This window comes from Alosa pseudoharengus, unplaced genomic scaffold (assembly GCF_046254945.1).
Source record: "Alosa pseudoharengus isolate Yale_2024_CS ecotype anadromous, Long Island Sound unplaced genomic scaffold, YU_APseudo_1.1 YU_APseudo_1.1_scf_9, whole genome shotgun sequence".
Classification (NCBI taxonomy): domain Eukaryota; kingdom Metazoa; phylum Chordata; class Actinopteri; order Clupeiformes; family Clupeidae; genus Alosa; species Alosa pseudoharengus.
The window spans coordinates 24,324,887-24,340,651 of NW_027468881.1; the positions used below are offsets into that span (position 1 = coordinate 24,324,887).

The 15,765-nt window shown below is 43.1% G+C and overlaps 1 protein-coding gene across 1 annotated transcript; it reads right to left on the reverse strand.

The window, feature by feature from the left end:
• Window positions 1-6,729: 6,729 nt before the first annotated feature.
• Window positions 6,730-15,576, reverse strand: tspy (testis specific protein Y-linked). Its single transcript, XM_076275599.1, has 7 exons — window positions 14,260-15,576; window positions 13,976-14,053; window positions 13,683-13,794; window positions 13,268-13,422; window positions 10,798-10,874; window positions 9,899-10,077; window positions 6,730-9,623 (listed from the first exon to the last, which is right to left on the reverse strand). The coding sequence occupies exons 1-7, from the start codon at window positions 15,163-15,165 to the stop codon at window positions 9,442-9,444; spliced, it is 1,689 nt and encodes a 562-aa protein (XP_076131714.1). The 5' UTR covers window positions 15,166-15,576; the 3' UTR covers window positions 6,730-9,441.
• Window positions 15,577-15,765: the final 189 nt, after the last annotated feature.

Genomic DNA, 15,765 nt, shown 5'->3' on the forward strand with positions numbered 1-15,765 from the left:
CTGAGCTGCCAAATGAGATTAGATACATATTGCTCAAGGCTCTCTCTGAGCTGCTAAATGAGATGAGATACATACATTACTCAAGGCTCTCTGAGCTGCTAAATGAGATGGAATGCAAACATTGCTCAAGCCTTACTCTGAGCTGCTAAATGAGATGAGATACTGTACACATTGCTCAAGGCTCTCTCTGAGCTGCTAAATGAGATGAGATACATACATTGCTCTAGCTTCTCTCTGAGCTGCTAAATGAGATGAGATATACATTGCTCAAGGCTCTCTCTGAGCTGCTAAATGAGATGAAATGCAAACATTGCTCAAGCCTCACTCTGAGCTGCTAAATGAGATGAGATACATACATTGCTCTAGCCTCTTTCTAAGCTGCTGAATGAGATGAGATACATACATTGCTCAAGCTTCTCTCTGAGCTGCTAAATGAGATGAGATACATACATTGCTCAAGCCTCTCTCTGAGCTGCTAAATGAGATACATACATTGCTCTAGCCTCTCTCTGAGCTGCTAAATGAGATGAGATACATACATTGCTCTAGCCTTTCTCTGAGCTGCTAAATGAGATGAGATACTGTACACATTGCTCAAGGCTCTCTCTGAACTGCTAAATGAGATGAGATACATACATTGCTCTAGCCTCTTTCTGAGCTGCTGAATGAGATGAGATACATACATTGCTCAAGCTTCTCTCTGAGCTGCTATGAGATGAGATACATACATTGCTCAAGCCTCTCTCTGAGCTGCTAAATGATATACATACATTGCTCTAGCCTCTCTCTGAGCTGCTAAATGAGATGAGATACATACATTGCTCTAGCCTTTCTCTGAGCTGCTAAATGAGATGAGATACTGTACACATTGCTCAAGCCTCTCTCTGAGCTGCTAAATGAGATGAGATACATACATTGCTCTAGCCTCTCTCTGAGCTGCTAAATGAGATATATACATTGCTCTAGCCTCTCTCTGAGCTGCTAAATGAGATGAGATACATACATTGCTCTAGCCTTTCTCTGAGCTGCTAAATGAGATGAGATACATACGGTCCCTCTCTCTGAGCTTCTGGCTCCCACAGGCTTGTGCCATCTCAATCTTAGGCTCAGTGGTGCTCTAACAGGCTGGAGGCACTTGGCTGGGCTCTCACCTGTCTGCTGCTGAGTTCCCCTCTCTTGTCCCTGCTGTGTGTGTGTGTGTGTGTGTATGTGCATGTAGTTGCGTGTGTGTGTACGTGTGTGTGATCCCCCTCTCCTGTGCCAGGTAGGCTGGCTGATGAGGAGGAAAACCTGGAGGTCTGTGGGGGGTGTAGCTGAGGCTCTGCCCGGCGCTGGTGGGGTGTGATCCCTCTGATAGCAGCCATCCATCTGCCCGCCAGGGCTGTCAAGACCACTGGGGCCCGACTAATTACCCGCACACATCTATCTCTCTGATCCCTCGCTTCTCTCTCTCTCCCTCTTTCACTTATTCTATCCATCTACAGTACACACGTAAAGTCACTTGTTCTCTCATTCTCACTCACCCACTCTCTTTTCTCCTCTCTCTCCATCAATCACTATCAGAGTCTCTATCACTTTCTCCGTCTCTGCTCACTCTTTCATCCACGCAAACATCCATGATCATACACTGACTCTGTATCTCCTTCTCTCTCTCTCTCTCTCTCTATTTCACTTTGCCCATTTTATTTTTTAATGTATTTTTATTTCACCTTAATTTTACAAGGAACACCTTGCAGAGATATATATACAAAAAAATAAAACTGTTTCTCTACAAAAGGGGCCTGGTCAAGATAGCAGCTGTACAGACTCACATCATATACTCAATCTTTGTCACTTTCTCTCTCTTTGTCTCTCTCTATTTCTTTCTGCTCTCTTACTCTCTCACTTGCTCTTTCCATCCATGCACACACACTATCTCTCCTTTCTCAATCACTTTCTCTTTCCCCACTCATCCGTCTCTGTCTCTCATACTCACCCTCTTTTTCTCTCTTATATTATCTTCTCTCATGTTTTGACCTTCTCTGTCTGTGTTTATATCACAGAACTAAATATATTATGCTTATGGTATGCACTACATTTATTATGAATGTTATGTTTTTGAAATGCCCAATGTGTAATACACGTAATTCACGCAAATGTGATTATGTTGGAATTTCAATTGAATGTGCAGAATGCTTTTAAGAGCCTAAGGAACTTTAATAGCGCAAGGTCTTTATTCACTGTCATAGCCTACATGCTACATGCCATCTATCACTGGTTGCGCAACAACTGTTAACTGTTGCATACATAATCCATCATTTGATTAATGAACATGTACAGAGGGTGTAATAGTTGGATGGCGCTATGGACGGTTTACAAAAGAAATCTGCTGTGTGGTTTTTTGAGGTACTGTAACATGGAGGGAGAGAGAGAGTTAGAGAGACAGTAAGAAAAAACACAGACTGACATACAGTGAGGGAGAGCTCCACAAAGTAAGTTGCATGCTCGGGTGATGAGCTCATGGGCGTTATTGTTGTTGAGGAGCCAGCCTGGTCGGTATGCCACACCATATGTTGGGCTGTCAAACCGCACACTGGGGTGGCCTGAAGGTGTGCCCCTCCGCCCGGGGGTTAAGCCATATAAAATTACCTGACAGCAACACAGCGCCAAGCAACCTTCCTCTCTGCTTATGAAAATGTATGGAATTTTTGTCACGTTATCTCATTAAATGAGTCAAGGACACGTGTGTGTGAGTGTGTCTGTCTGATGTTAATCATCTTGAGTTATCCTCTTGTGGTCGGCACATTATCAGATGTGTGACACAATCTCTGTCACATTAGCAAATACATAACAGTGTTTGTAGAGTCGCTGTGGCGCTTGGACAACGCAGTGAGTCACACATGTGCAAATGGCAGTGGCATGAAGAAGTGCTGTGGGCAATAATCAGCACCTTGTTTGATGTGTGGAGTGAGCTAGTGCATGCTGGTGATGATGAGTATACTCGATCTTAGGTTTGCATTTTCCACATGAAGAGAACATTCCTATGTGCAGAGGACACCAGAACGTCTGTTTCTCTCAAAACATCCATGGGCTTCCTGATGACAGCCAGGATCCCACCCACACTCTTATGGTGTGTACATAACCCACACGTACACACATATCCATATACAGTGCATGCTCAAACACACACACACGTGTGCACACACACACACACACAAAGGTATTCACCGTCAAACACAGACTTCAGATACGCACACACTCACTTACACCCACACCTTATAGCTTAGTGTACTTTGCTATTACACAACACTTTCAGGAGCCTCCGGTGGCGCAGAAGCATGAAGGCATCGGATCACCACGGCAACGCAGCTGGGCCTTGAAGATTCCCATCTCCTGCACGCATTCCGCTGTATGGGGTTCGTGTCCCTATCTCTGCGCAGCTTATATGTTGATATAGGATGCCTCTAGCCTGGCTAGCGCCACCACTTCTCAATGAGACGTGGTCTGGGAACCAAGCGTTAATTTTCTCGTATTTTAAAAAAATGCCCAGATCCGTTTATTGGGTGCCACGGATGTCTATCAAATTCGTCTGTGCATAGCTCATCATCGTCTTGCTTTCCCCCTTGTTCTGTGATTGGTCCCCTATCTCAGGCGAAAATTTGCTCCATGGTCTCCAGGCTGCCTTAGCAGCGTGAATCAAATCGCGCGCAAGGCAGCATGGGAACACCCAGGCTAGGTTGCCTCTTCCCTGCCCTCAAGCTCTCTCTGCTGCCACAACAGCCGTCACTCAGTCAGCGCTCTTTAGGAGGATCACACCACACTGAACGTAGCTGCCAACTCTTGCTGCTACTGTGCATTGCTGTTGCTGTTCAAGTATGATTGCCTAGCTAGACGGATTGGGTGTTGCAATCACCTCCATTGAAGTTCATGCTTATAGTGACTGCGGACACTTTTATCCAAAGTGAGGTTGAGTCATGGAATCAATCCCGGGTTGACCGACTGTCAGGCCCCATAGACTGTATATATATACTGCTGAACCGCTGTCAGAAATTCTGGGCCTTTGAGCTGGGCCGAGGAGCAGTTGCTCAGCTGGTTGCTAAGCTAAATCCACTCCACTAATAGCATTTCTGTTATCTCCAAGCATGGCAACGCATCATTTCTCTAGTCGACGTTTCTGGAAAAAAAATCATCTTCAGCAAGCACATGCAAACTTTGTTGTGTAGTGGTACTTCCATTCTCATCCCTTAATTTGGCAGACATTTTAGTACAACACAATAGCCTACACAAGATTTCTTGGTTTGGCCTGAACACTTGTAAGCAGCTCTAAGTCTCAGACATTGAAGGAGTAAATGATTGTTGGGAACAGTGTCTACTCTACCAGGGTTGTGCAAAATTCAAATTGCAATTCTGCTTCCTGTTTGCTACTTCAATTGAAATGCAAGTTAAATTCAAGAATTGAATTGAAATTTAACAGCCAGTTTCAATTCAATTTTGGAATTTTGCACAACCCTGTACTCTACAGGACTGCAGGGGGAACCTCACAACATAGTACATCCTGTGATAGAGGGGAGAGAGAAAGCTGTTAAGTAGTTACCCTGTAGGGCAAGGGTCTCAAGGGCTAAAATACATTAATATTTTGACATCAGGTTGCGGGCCGGGAGTTTGAGACCTCTGCTGTGAGGAATGGTATGTTACTTTCTGGTTTGTCATGAGGATCAATAACATGGAAACGCTGCTTCATGATTAATTTATACCAGTAAAAGCTTCTGGTATTTATAACCAGTGATTCACACACAAGCATTAATACCCCGGTGATTTCAGCTGAGAAAACATGGGGTCTGGTGACAACTATAGAGGTAGGAGGTTAGGCCCTTTGATGTGTTTCTCTGATCTTGTTAATGCAGCTGGTTGACACTGGCTGTTGACATTTACGGCCTAAATGATGAGATGTGAAACACTGAAGGTCTTCTTTGTTGTTGGAAATATTCTTTTCTACACTATCTAGGCTATGGTGTGCTTCATCTATTATTTGCCGTACAGGTAAGCAGTGATTATGGGCTACTGTGCAGCACCTACCAGTTTAGCTAAGCATCACCTTGTATTTCAAATCAGATGACAGTGCGGTGACAGAAATCTGGCATTCAATTTGCCCGTTGTCTAAGGATTAGGCCGGAGTAAGTCGGCATGGACGTTAGCCATTCGTCACAGTTCACACCACATGATGCCTATCTGCGCAGCCCCGGTGCAGTAGGCTTAGGCTATGCGGCGTTTCCAGTGCTTGTATTAATAGCGCCCGACGTCCCTCGTCCCTGCTGCATGCCTTACTGTGCCATATTTAAAAACAGGACAGGTCTTTGCTGGTGGAATATTTATAGCAATGCATTAAGCAGTGCGGAATCAAGGGTTTTAAGTGTACCGCCGCCTCTGTCGCTCCCCTGTCCAGGCCTGTCCAAATATGCCCGGCCTCGGGCTGTTTGCAAAGCTGCCGCGTCGCGGGGGCTACGCTATGCCAGAGAGAGAGAGAGAGGCTGAGATCAAACAGGTGAACATACTCTATACAGGGCTCTACATCAAGCTAGCACTAAAGAGACATGACATATCATAACGATACTACATGAACAAAGAGGGGAGTGTGGCAGACATGTGCACCTCACGTGTCTGAAGACTGGATTGTCACTGTAGAGTTGTGTGCGTGTTTCTACTTCAGGAACCTAATGAGGGTCGTTCTTGTAGTAATCAGAGTTCTCATATGTCAACAGGGATGTCACTAGAGAGCTACTGTTGGTATGAACAAGACACTTTGCTTTTTAGTATTTGCCTTACATAACTATAGCATAAAACCTCATAGTAAACTAGAGCTGGAGGGAAAAAAGGCACGCTTAAGTTGAACATTTTATCCATTATCGACTGACAGGTACATAGGTGGTACAGGTGACAAGGGCATAGTACCAGTTAGCAAGAGGCTATAATTTGAGAGTTAATACATCACACTTCCATCAGTCTGACTCTAAAACTGCATATTACACATAGAACCAAGAGTGCTTAGAACTCTCTCAGTGGTTTTGGTTATGAAGTCCGCCTGTGTAATGAAGCAGCAGATAAGCTCTGGGGTCTGTCTTTGTGTTAACAGGCTGCTCCTGCCCGTACCCACCCCTCTCTAAAAGCCCCTGGGGCAGCTGGAGGACAGATAGGGGCACTTCAAACATGTCCGCAGACTAAACAGCACAAGACGGAGGCTCACCACAGGCTCGTCTTCCATTGTACACACTGCTTGGGGGGAATTGTCACAGACAACATATCGTGCCATGGGAGGACAGTTTGGATGATGTATTAGCCGAGCAAGATTTGTCGTCTGATCATGTATTAGCGTGTGTGCCATATTTGATTTTCCTTTAGGTGACTTTCACCATGACTGTTAAGATTCTGGAAATAAAAAGATCAACATGTAACCAACCCGGCCCTTCTTAAGATGCTTCTTCAGACAGATTTGACAATGAGCTGAGCACATTCCTTTAACTATAGCACCTCCTGCTGGAGACACCAGGTCTAACCAGCAACAGCAACATGACCTTGGACTGGACCGCATGTACTTACATTGAAGTCTGTACTTAGACGCTTTTTTGAAGTATAAAGAAAACGTAGCCATATACTTTTAGCATAAGGCGTGTATAACCCGTTTTCTCTAATTATGCAGTCTGAATGTATTTTGGGCACATGCTGAGCGGAATGCAACAAGACCAAACATAGACCCAATAATCATCTTGTCCAGTGGCTTATGCACCTTGCATGAGCTGAAGTGATCAAATGAGTCATTGGCTCGAAATATGAACCAAGAGAATAGAACAAAGTCATTGGTTCTAAATATGAAGTGGTTTCAAAAGCAGGACATTAACTTTATTTTTTTTCTTAAAAAAACTTAAACACATTTTCCAAAAACAGCAAATTCCTATAAAATACAGGACAGAAAATAGAGCTTTCTGTTACTATTTCCAATTTAAGATTTTAAGTAACTTGAAATGCGAAATGCAAACATTAACAAATCATATCTCCTTGTGAAAATGTTTTACATATTTACAAGCCAGATCTTTATCCTTTGATATTCAAATGACATCTAGTATCATTACAATTTCAGTACATTGCTATATCATCACAATTACTGCTTTCATAAGAAATATTATTTCTTTGAAACAAAAGGTGTGATTTTACTCTTGACACGCAAGCCATGAGGTAAGAGAAACACAACATCAAGAGGAGAGAGATGAATCTGGGACAGAAACAGCCTTAAAAAGGCAAAACACACACAGGGGTTCAAAACCATCCAAAACAAAACTGAGAAAAAAAGCCAAAAACTAAACAAACCAACTGGTACACATTGTTACAAAACAAACAAACAAAAAAAAAATCACTAAAATACACTGGATAAACCTATGTGCTTAATTACATATTAGAGGTAAAAAAAAAAGAAAATGTAGTTTTAGGTGATACAGAAGATGCATAACAAAAAGAAGCTCAAGCTTCCTGGCTGTTAGCCAAGCAGGTTTGACACCATAACCTACACACTTCTAAATAACAGTGCCTTCACGATCTTATGCCCACTCGTTCGACAGGTCAGACCTGTCCGACAGCACTACACAAAATGACTGTTTTAAGAGATGAATAAACACCTAATAGCAGTGCATGTACAGCAAATGTATAGCATGGTATTCTTATGGAAGGTGTGGAGTTAACATTACGCTGAATGAGAGACCGCCTTCCCGTGGTGCATGTCAGATGGAGTCTATGAAGTATTTCAACATGCACGGACACCTATACTTTACATTGTGTATAATTATTAGGTGTGTGCTTTTGTGTAGGGGATGCCTGGGTGTGTCCCTGTGTGTTCAGATATATAAAAAAAGGAGACAGGGTAGAAAAAAACACAGCAAACCAATAAAGCAGATAATTAAGGATGATGGGGTAAACACTAAGAGATCAATGTGAAGAAAGGATTTTAGAACATCCCTGAGAATTCCAGATTTGATTTGGAACTACTAGGTACATCGGAACATTTTTAACATTGTTCCCTCCACTACAGAAATAGCTGTCAAACATATCGACTTTAATAAGCTTAAAGGTTATACTTTTCCCTCTGATGAAACCTTCAAATGGATGGGAACTGACCAAAGGATATCAAGGGTTGCATGAGCACTCGGATAATTTGTTTAGGACACCGTCCAACATCTTATGACTATATACACACAAGACGTGCTAGGTATTTATGGATTAAAAAATAACAAAGGTTTTTAGTACAAGGAAGCTAGTGGGTCTAATGCTGGTATTAATTAGATCTTTAAATTATATTCTAGCATTACTTACAAACATTTTACAGTACCAACGAGATTCAATTGAACAGTCTTAGTTTTTATGCAGATCCTATTTGTCTTCATTGGTTTTTATTATGTGTGGTTGAACATTTAATTGAGCGCGAGGTGGAATGACTATCAAAATTACACCACAAATTAAAAATTCTCCTAAGCAAAAGCTGCTAAAGTCTTGATTAATACTGGAAAGGAAAGCAACCAGCAGAGAAGACCATCAGTGGAAGAAATAGGCTAATATTATGGGTTGTGTTGTTACTGAGGTCATGGGAGTCTGGAAATCCAGTTATCAAGACAACCAATACCAGGACAATATCAGGGCGACCATGCCCATATTCTGAAAACGTAAATGGCCATTATGTTTATGTTTAGGTCAGTAAAAATGTTTGCTACAGTGAGCCGAATCTATAATACACTGCTAACAGTATGCGAGTTCAACTTTGAAAAAAGGACCGTTCCTGCATTACTTTCTGTTATGGTATATATTGTACGTGGCATTGAGCCATTGTAAGAACATGATCGTAATGTGAGGTGTGATTCTACATGGGACACGGATATGCACATGCTACACAAAGCAAAATAATAAAAAAAAAAAAAAGCTAAAAATCTGACAATATTGTAGGTCCAAGCACTTTTACACAGCCCTTATTGTCCCAATAATAAATGAAACATTAGGGTTGGAATGGGAAAAATGAATGAAACATTAGGAACAATATTGCTTTCCAAAGCAGGGGACCAATTCAGTATTACTTATTTTCTGTGTGAGTTCATATTGGCTTTCTGGTCATGGTTGAAAATAAACCTTTGAGTTTGGGAATTCAACGATGCTTACTCAAAAAAAAGGGGGGGCATTCCTGAGCCTTTCTTCTACTAACAACTGGTGAATAGATCCAAACGCCTCTCTGCAATGCCAGGTCATTTGTTGTTTTACAACAATCTTGTGTGGTGAGACTTTCATAAACAACTGTAATAGTGAAGTATTTTATGTACCTTTTTTGTGGCATAGTCGTCACAAGCATTGCATCTTATGCCTCTCATTTTGTGCTAACTTACGTCACCTGATGGTGAAATGAAACCCTGACTGACATAAAATCCCTGCTATTCATCAGTTCTCCTCTCCCTCCCCTCCCTCATCAACATCAACATTCTCCTCACCCTCTTCCTCTCGGTCTCGGACCTCATCAGCCCCAGAGTCATGTGACTCGTCCATTTCCTCTACGTCTACTTCCTCTTCCTCCTTCTCCTCATAGGAGGACTCTCCGACATCAGCATTGCTGTCTTCCGACCCTGTAGAGCAAAAGAAATCACAACAAACAAACAAACAAACAAACAAACAAACAAACACAACCACACCGTCAGGATCAGAACATATTTACCCTCAACCCATTTAGCATGTTTCTATTACAGGCTAATTGGCAGCATTACAGCATTGCCTCTCCTCACTGAGTAATCTGTTATTAGCACTACATGAAGCTTTCACCTGAGACCACAATCTTGGCTTTCAAAGAATACGAACATTTTGGTCACACGTATCTCTGCAGGGGCACGATGCGGCTACCAACCTGCAACTCGACCACCCTCATCCTCATCTTCGTCGTCGTCGTCCTCGTCCTCGTCCTCCTCAGTCTGTCTTTCCTCCCGGCGAGACTCTTGGCTACTCTCGTCGGGCTCGTCGTCATCTTCCGAGTCAGAGATCACAACACACTCGTCTCCGTTGTTGCTGGCCGGCGGCTTCGGGGCACTGGAGGGGAACAGCGACAGGGACTTGGCTGCATGGATATGACCAGTTCGAACCAAAGTTCGGAGTTCGAACCAAAGATTCACGACGAGATGAGCTGCGATGTGCTAAAACCTTGCAACTGCGACTAGACATGGTGAATGCTTTGCGGCGGCTTGCAACAGCTGGCAACAACGTGCAACATTTAATTCACACCACTGCAACTCTTTCTGCAATGGTTTTGTCTCATTGCGAATCTTTGGTGCGAATTGGGCCTAAGGAGCTGGGCTAGCATGCAGTAGCCAGAAGGTTACATTAAGGTTACACTGTAGGTTAATTTCTCGACTGCCACCTTTGTGCCCTTGAGCAAAGCACTTAACCCCCGAGTTGCTCTGGAGATACTGGCCCTTGTAATAATAGACATATGTGTGACTAATTGTGTATTTTCTTGATGTCAAAGATACTGTAGATACTGTAGAATATTCGCCCAAAGTATGCTATGTGCAACCTATGTGGGAAGTCTCTGACGCAGAAAGTGACCTAAACGCCACCCTGTGGTGATCCTTATCTACATGGGGCATTACCATTAACCCCACGATTCCAATATGAGTGACGGATGCTTTAATCTGTCCGTTACCAAACATTTCTCCAGTTCTCGCTAAGACGGTGGCAGAAAAGGACCACTTCAACTTTTCCTAACTCTCAATATTTGGGGCAAACACACTCTTATAGACATGTTCTCACCTGCCGTTCTCCCTGGGTTCCCACAGCGGAGTTAGGTAGTACCGGAGAGGATTTCTGTACAGGTCATCCTTCAAGATCTAGACGGAAAAGGAGGACAAAAGAAACAAAATAAAAATGCTGACATATGGGGAAAATTGACGATTGACCGTGATTGATTTATTTTGATAGCACACTCATAAGAGCACTACGATATCATCTGACAAAATGGCAGCATGTACCTGTGACACTAGGGTGACACTTTTGTCAGATGATATCGTAGGGCTCTTATGAGTGTGCACTCTCTCAAAATAAATAAGTTGTGTGCAGTTCAGATACAGAGAGACCATACATGAGCTACTCTCAGGAAGGACTCGCATGCAGAGGGCCAAAAAAACAAACACATACACATATATAGAGTATAATTGATCTTAGTCCACTCTCTTGCATTCATACAGTAGCCTAAGTGCTTACTGAAAAATAGGTGCATGAGAACACGCAGGCGGACAGGAGTGTGCTCGAAAGTATCGTCACTTATTCTAAAACATAGGCTACAAAACGCATAGGCCTACATAGACAACGTCGGTTGGCTACATTATTTCTAACCACTAAAGATAGTAGGTCTAATATAGTATTTCAATGCATGACCAGTATGAATCAAGGCAGATAAACCAGTCATCCTATGTAGGCTATCAAAACTTGTGTTGTTGTCAATTCATCCAGTTCATTCATCTCTTTCTGAACGTCTTTCCAATTAACGCTAACACCAGATGAGGATATAATTTTACAATAGTAGGCCTATCATTGTTATCAGATATTAACTCCTAAGGTCATTTTTTGGCATCAACACAGAGTTGACTATAGCCTATCCCATCCTTTGGAGATTAAACACGTTCAGCGCGACTCATAAGTGAATATGTAATGTCATATGTTTTGCTCAAAATCGTATTGCTATGGATTAACAAAATAACAGCCTGATCGGATGTGATATGGTATTTAAAACAGGTCTGAAAAGCTACAACCATACTTTGAAATTGAATTGCTTGGAAGAGCAGAAGAAATGCTACATATTATTCTTTGTAAAAATATTCAGATCAGATGTGCAACAATAGGCCTATTGTATTGTAAATGCTACTGTAAATAAGATCAGACCTTATCTGACACAAGATTCCACACAACTTCTTGTACAGGCCATGGTTATCTCCAAGCTGGAATATTGTAATTCACTGTTAGCTGGCCTACCTCCTTGTGTAGTAAGATCGTTACAACTGATTCTGAATGCTACAGCACGCCTGGTCTTCAATAAGCCAAAGAGGACTCTCCACTGGCTCCCTATAATGGCCAGAATTAAATTTACATCTCTCACTTTGGCCTATAGGACACTGACTGGATCTGCTCCCTGCTATCTTAATACAATGATCAAGATGTATATCCCCAACCGCCCATTGCAGTCTTCTGATGAGCGTCTGTTGTGTTGACCAGCCACAAACGCTAGGTCAAATTCAAGACTCTTTTCTTCAGTGGTTCCTTGTTGGTGGCATAAGTTGCCCAGTGCTCTCCTTTCCTGTGATAGTTTTGGGTCTTTCAAGAGTGGTCTAAAGGCATATCTGTTTAACATGCACTTAGTTTATTAAGTTTTTCTTATGAGTTATGGTTTGTATATTATAGTATTTATTTATTTTCATTAGGCTATTGATTGAATTGACATTGTTGTTTATTATTGCTGTTCTCCTTAGTGTAGTCTTACCAACTTTTTAAATTGTTTACTGTTAAATGTAACTATTCCATTTTTTTCCATTTAAATGTAACTATTCCATTTAAATTCCATTTATTGCTCAACACTGCTATTGGTCGGCTTTAACCAAATATTTTATTAATTAACCTAGCCTAGGCTTGCTCTGGCCACAGTGTGCATGCACTGGCGGCAGAATACGCTGCCAGACTTGCAGCCTTAGTGATTTAGATGATGCTTTTATCCAAAGTGACTTACAAAAAAGGGAAACAATCAAGGTACAATGCGACAAGGAAATGTTAGTGCAGTAATAAGTACTACTTGCATAGTGTCTGTTCTAGTCAAGTGGTAAGTGTTAGAATTAGCATGTCTAGTTGTTGGTAGTGCTATGAGAGAGAGGTATTCTCTGAAAAGCTGGGTCTTCAGGAGTTTTTTTGAGACTTTTTAATATCGCTTTTTTCGACTCCTCCGAGCACCCAAATGGCTTTACAATGTCATGGCTCACATTCACCCATTCACACACACACACACCCATGGCGGAGGCTGCCATGCAAGGCGCCAACCTGCTCATTAGGAACACTGGGGTTCAATGTCTGGAAGGACAACCTTCCAGTTGCTGGATGACTCCTCTACCTCCTAAGCCACTGCAGCCCACATTTGCCTCTGCTTGCCAAATTTGAAATTTGAACGAACCTCTGGCTTCAGGCTCAACATACCACATCTCACTCTGTAGTATACCCCTCAGGTGTGTTGAAGTCCTACCTGAGCGATGTCGTCCCTGCCAGGACAGCTGTGGTCACTGAACCAGCTGAAGAAGCTCTGGTAGCCGCCCCGTGTGGAGCGCCTCTGCTCTGCGGAGCCTGTAAGGTTCTGCCCACGGTGCCACAGGATGGGGTTGGACATGGACACCGGCGAACCTGACAGATTAGACCACAGCTCAGGGTCATGGGTTCGAATCTCACAAAGCACAGGAAGTAGTTTGTATTCATTATTTGATTAGATAGTAGTGTAGAAAGCCTGATATTTCTACACTCTCTATATCTGCTTAGTTACGTAAACAAAGGCATGAAATATTATGGGCAAAATCCAAACAGTTCCTTCAGTTATTGTATACAATAAGCATCAAGGGACCCATGACAATTACAGAGGACATGAAATAGACACAGATTAAACTTGCCTCCCATTCCAAGGTGGAGTTCCTTCATGATGACGGTGTTCTGAAAGTAAGGGTTGCGTCGAAAGTGGAAGCGGATCCTGTACCCAAGCTTATTATGTTTGAATGACTCAATCTAAGAAAATAAGCACACACAGAGACAACAAACTGAAATAAATACTCTATGTTTGTTACTACTAGTACTACTACTATGTTTGAAAACAGATGGTGAACTGGTGGTGGTCAATTGGAAATGGTCTCTGCATGGTTGTCTGAAAGTGATCCAATCAAGGGTGGATATGGGTGTATATACCTACTTCCAGATTGGTCATGTAGCTGAGTGCATCCTCATCATTTTCGTCTATGTGTGGAGACAGGTATGGATGATTCAGAAGCTACAGTCTGAGTCAAGGAGAGACACTTTTGTACAATACAATCAACACACTACACAATTATGGAATTGTTGACACTTGATATCCATTCATGTGAATTTACAAATGATGCCGAAATTAACTGAGAAAAATGGTGAAGAACTTATTGTTTGTATCCACTGAAATAATTTGTTAGACTTGATTGTATCCACTACTGATGCAAAGGATACGGCGGTAACCCAGAAGCCAGGGATGGTGTGGGTGATCGCGCTGCGCTGGTCCAGGTGAGGGCGTCGCTGCCGTTCCAGTTTGAGTTCGAGGCGCTGGTAGAGACGCGCGCCTTTCTTCTCCAGCGTGTTCAGCTGTGTCTGCACCTGGGCAAGATGTGCGATGGACTGCCGAATCTCCGGTGCCATTTTCACAGACACTATGGCACATTCGTCTTCGTCATTATCCGACGCGAGCGAAGAGCTTGGGGTGGACGATGACCCTGGTAAAGAGTCGTCTTCATCGCCATCCCCTGCGTCCTCTTCGTCATCCCGAGTGAGAAGCGACGAGGAGCTGTCTGCAGGAGCCGCCTCCGGTTGTTGGCCCAGCTTGGATATGTCCTTAGAACTGGTGGCTTGCTTAGACGAGCACGGCATTTCCTCGCCACGTTTATCCTTATTTCCACCGGTTAGACTGGCCAGTGCCTCTGCTGCGGCGATCGCCGCTGAATCTGACCGCTTCTCCGACGTTGAGGGCCGACATTCTTTATCGCCGTAATACGATGCTGCTTCAGCAGCCTCTCCACCTGGTTCACACTTGTCACTGTTGCTTCCCGCTTGTTCCGCGCTACTGGAATCAACGTCGCCTTTCCTGCTCAAGTCCTGAGTGTCAGCAGCAGTCTCAACCTGCCCTCTCGTCCCTGACCCACAACGGGGAGAGTCGTCCTCTCTTGACTTGCTATCCCCACCATTATCTTGTGCGTCTGCCTTTTGGGCTGTAGATTCAATTTTCTCTGAAACGTCAACTTTATCCCCAGAACAGTCATCCACTTTGCACCGCTTAGAGTGGGGGGAGCTACCCTGATCAGTGCTAGAGCTTCGTTTCTTGGTGGATTCAGACAGCTTACCGCTGTCTACTTGCTTGCTCATTTTATCGTTCCAAGCAATAGAACCACAATTCGTATATTTCTGCAATGTAGCTGTGCTACTTGGGTATCGTGCGTTTTCAAGAAATTACAGTGAAATTGCTGGCTAAGTTGGTAGTAGTCAACATTGTTCCATGTTCAGTTATCCGTATTTGCGTAGCTAAATTTTAGCGGCCTAGCAGTGTAGCTGCTAGCCTATCTGTACAGTACTTTGCGAGCTGCATGGTACTTCAATGGTATTTTACGCAAAACCTCTGGTAATGTAGCCTATATAAAATTGTACACACAATTACACTAGTACCTCGACTACATCCGTGACAACGTAGGATTGCTGTTATCCACTCCCTTGAAATTGTTTATAATTTGTCCTTCCGCTCGCCATTACTGGACTCGAGGTTGCTTTTACGAACCAGAAAAACAATTTTTCTCATTGGCTGCAACCCACCGCGCGGAAATTTCTTGTCCAATCACATGCAGGGGTAGTGGCTATGTACAAGGCTCTTGACTTCCACGTTGCGTTCAAAATACGCATTAATGGATTTCTCATTCATACCACCCCATATTTATGTAGACCTGACCTACCTAATAGGAATACGATGTGTGC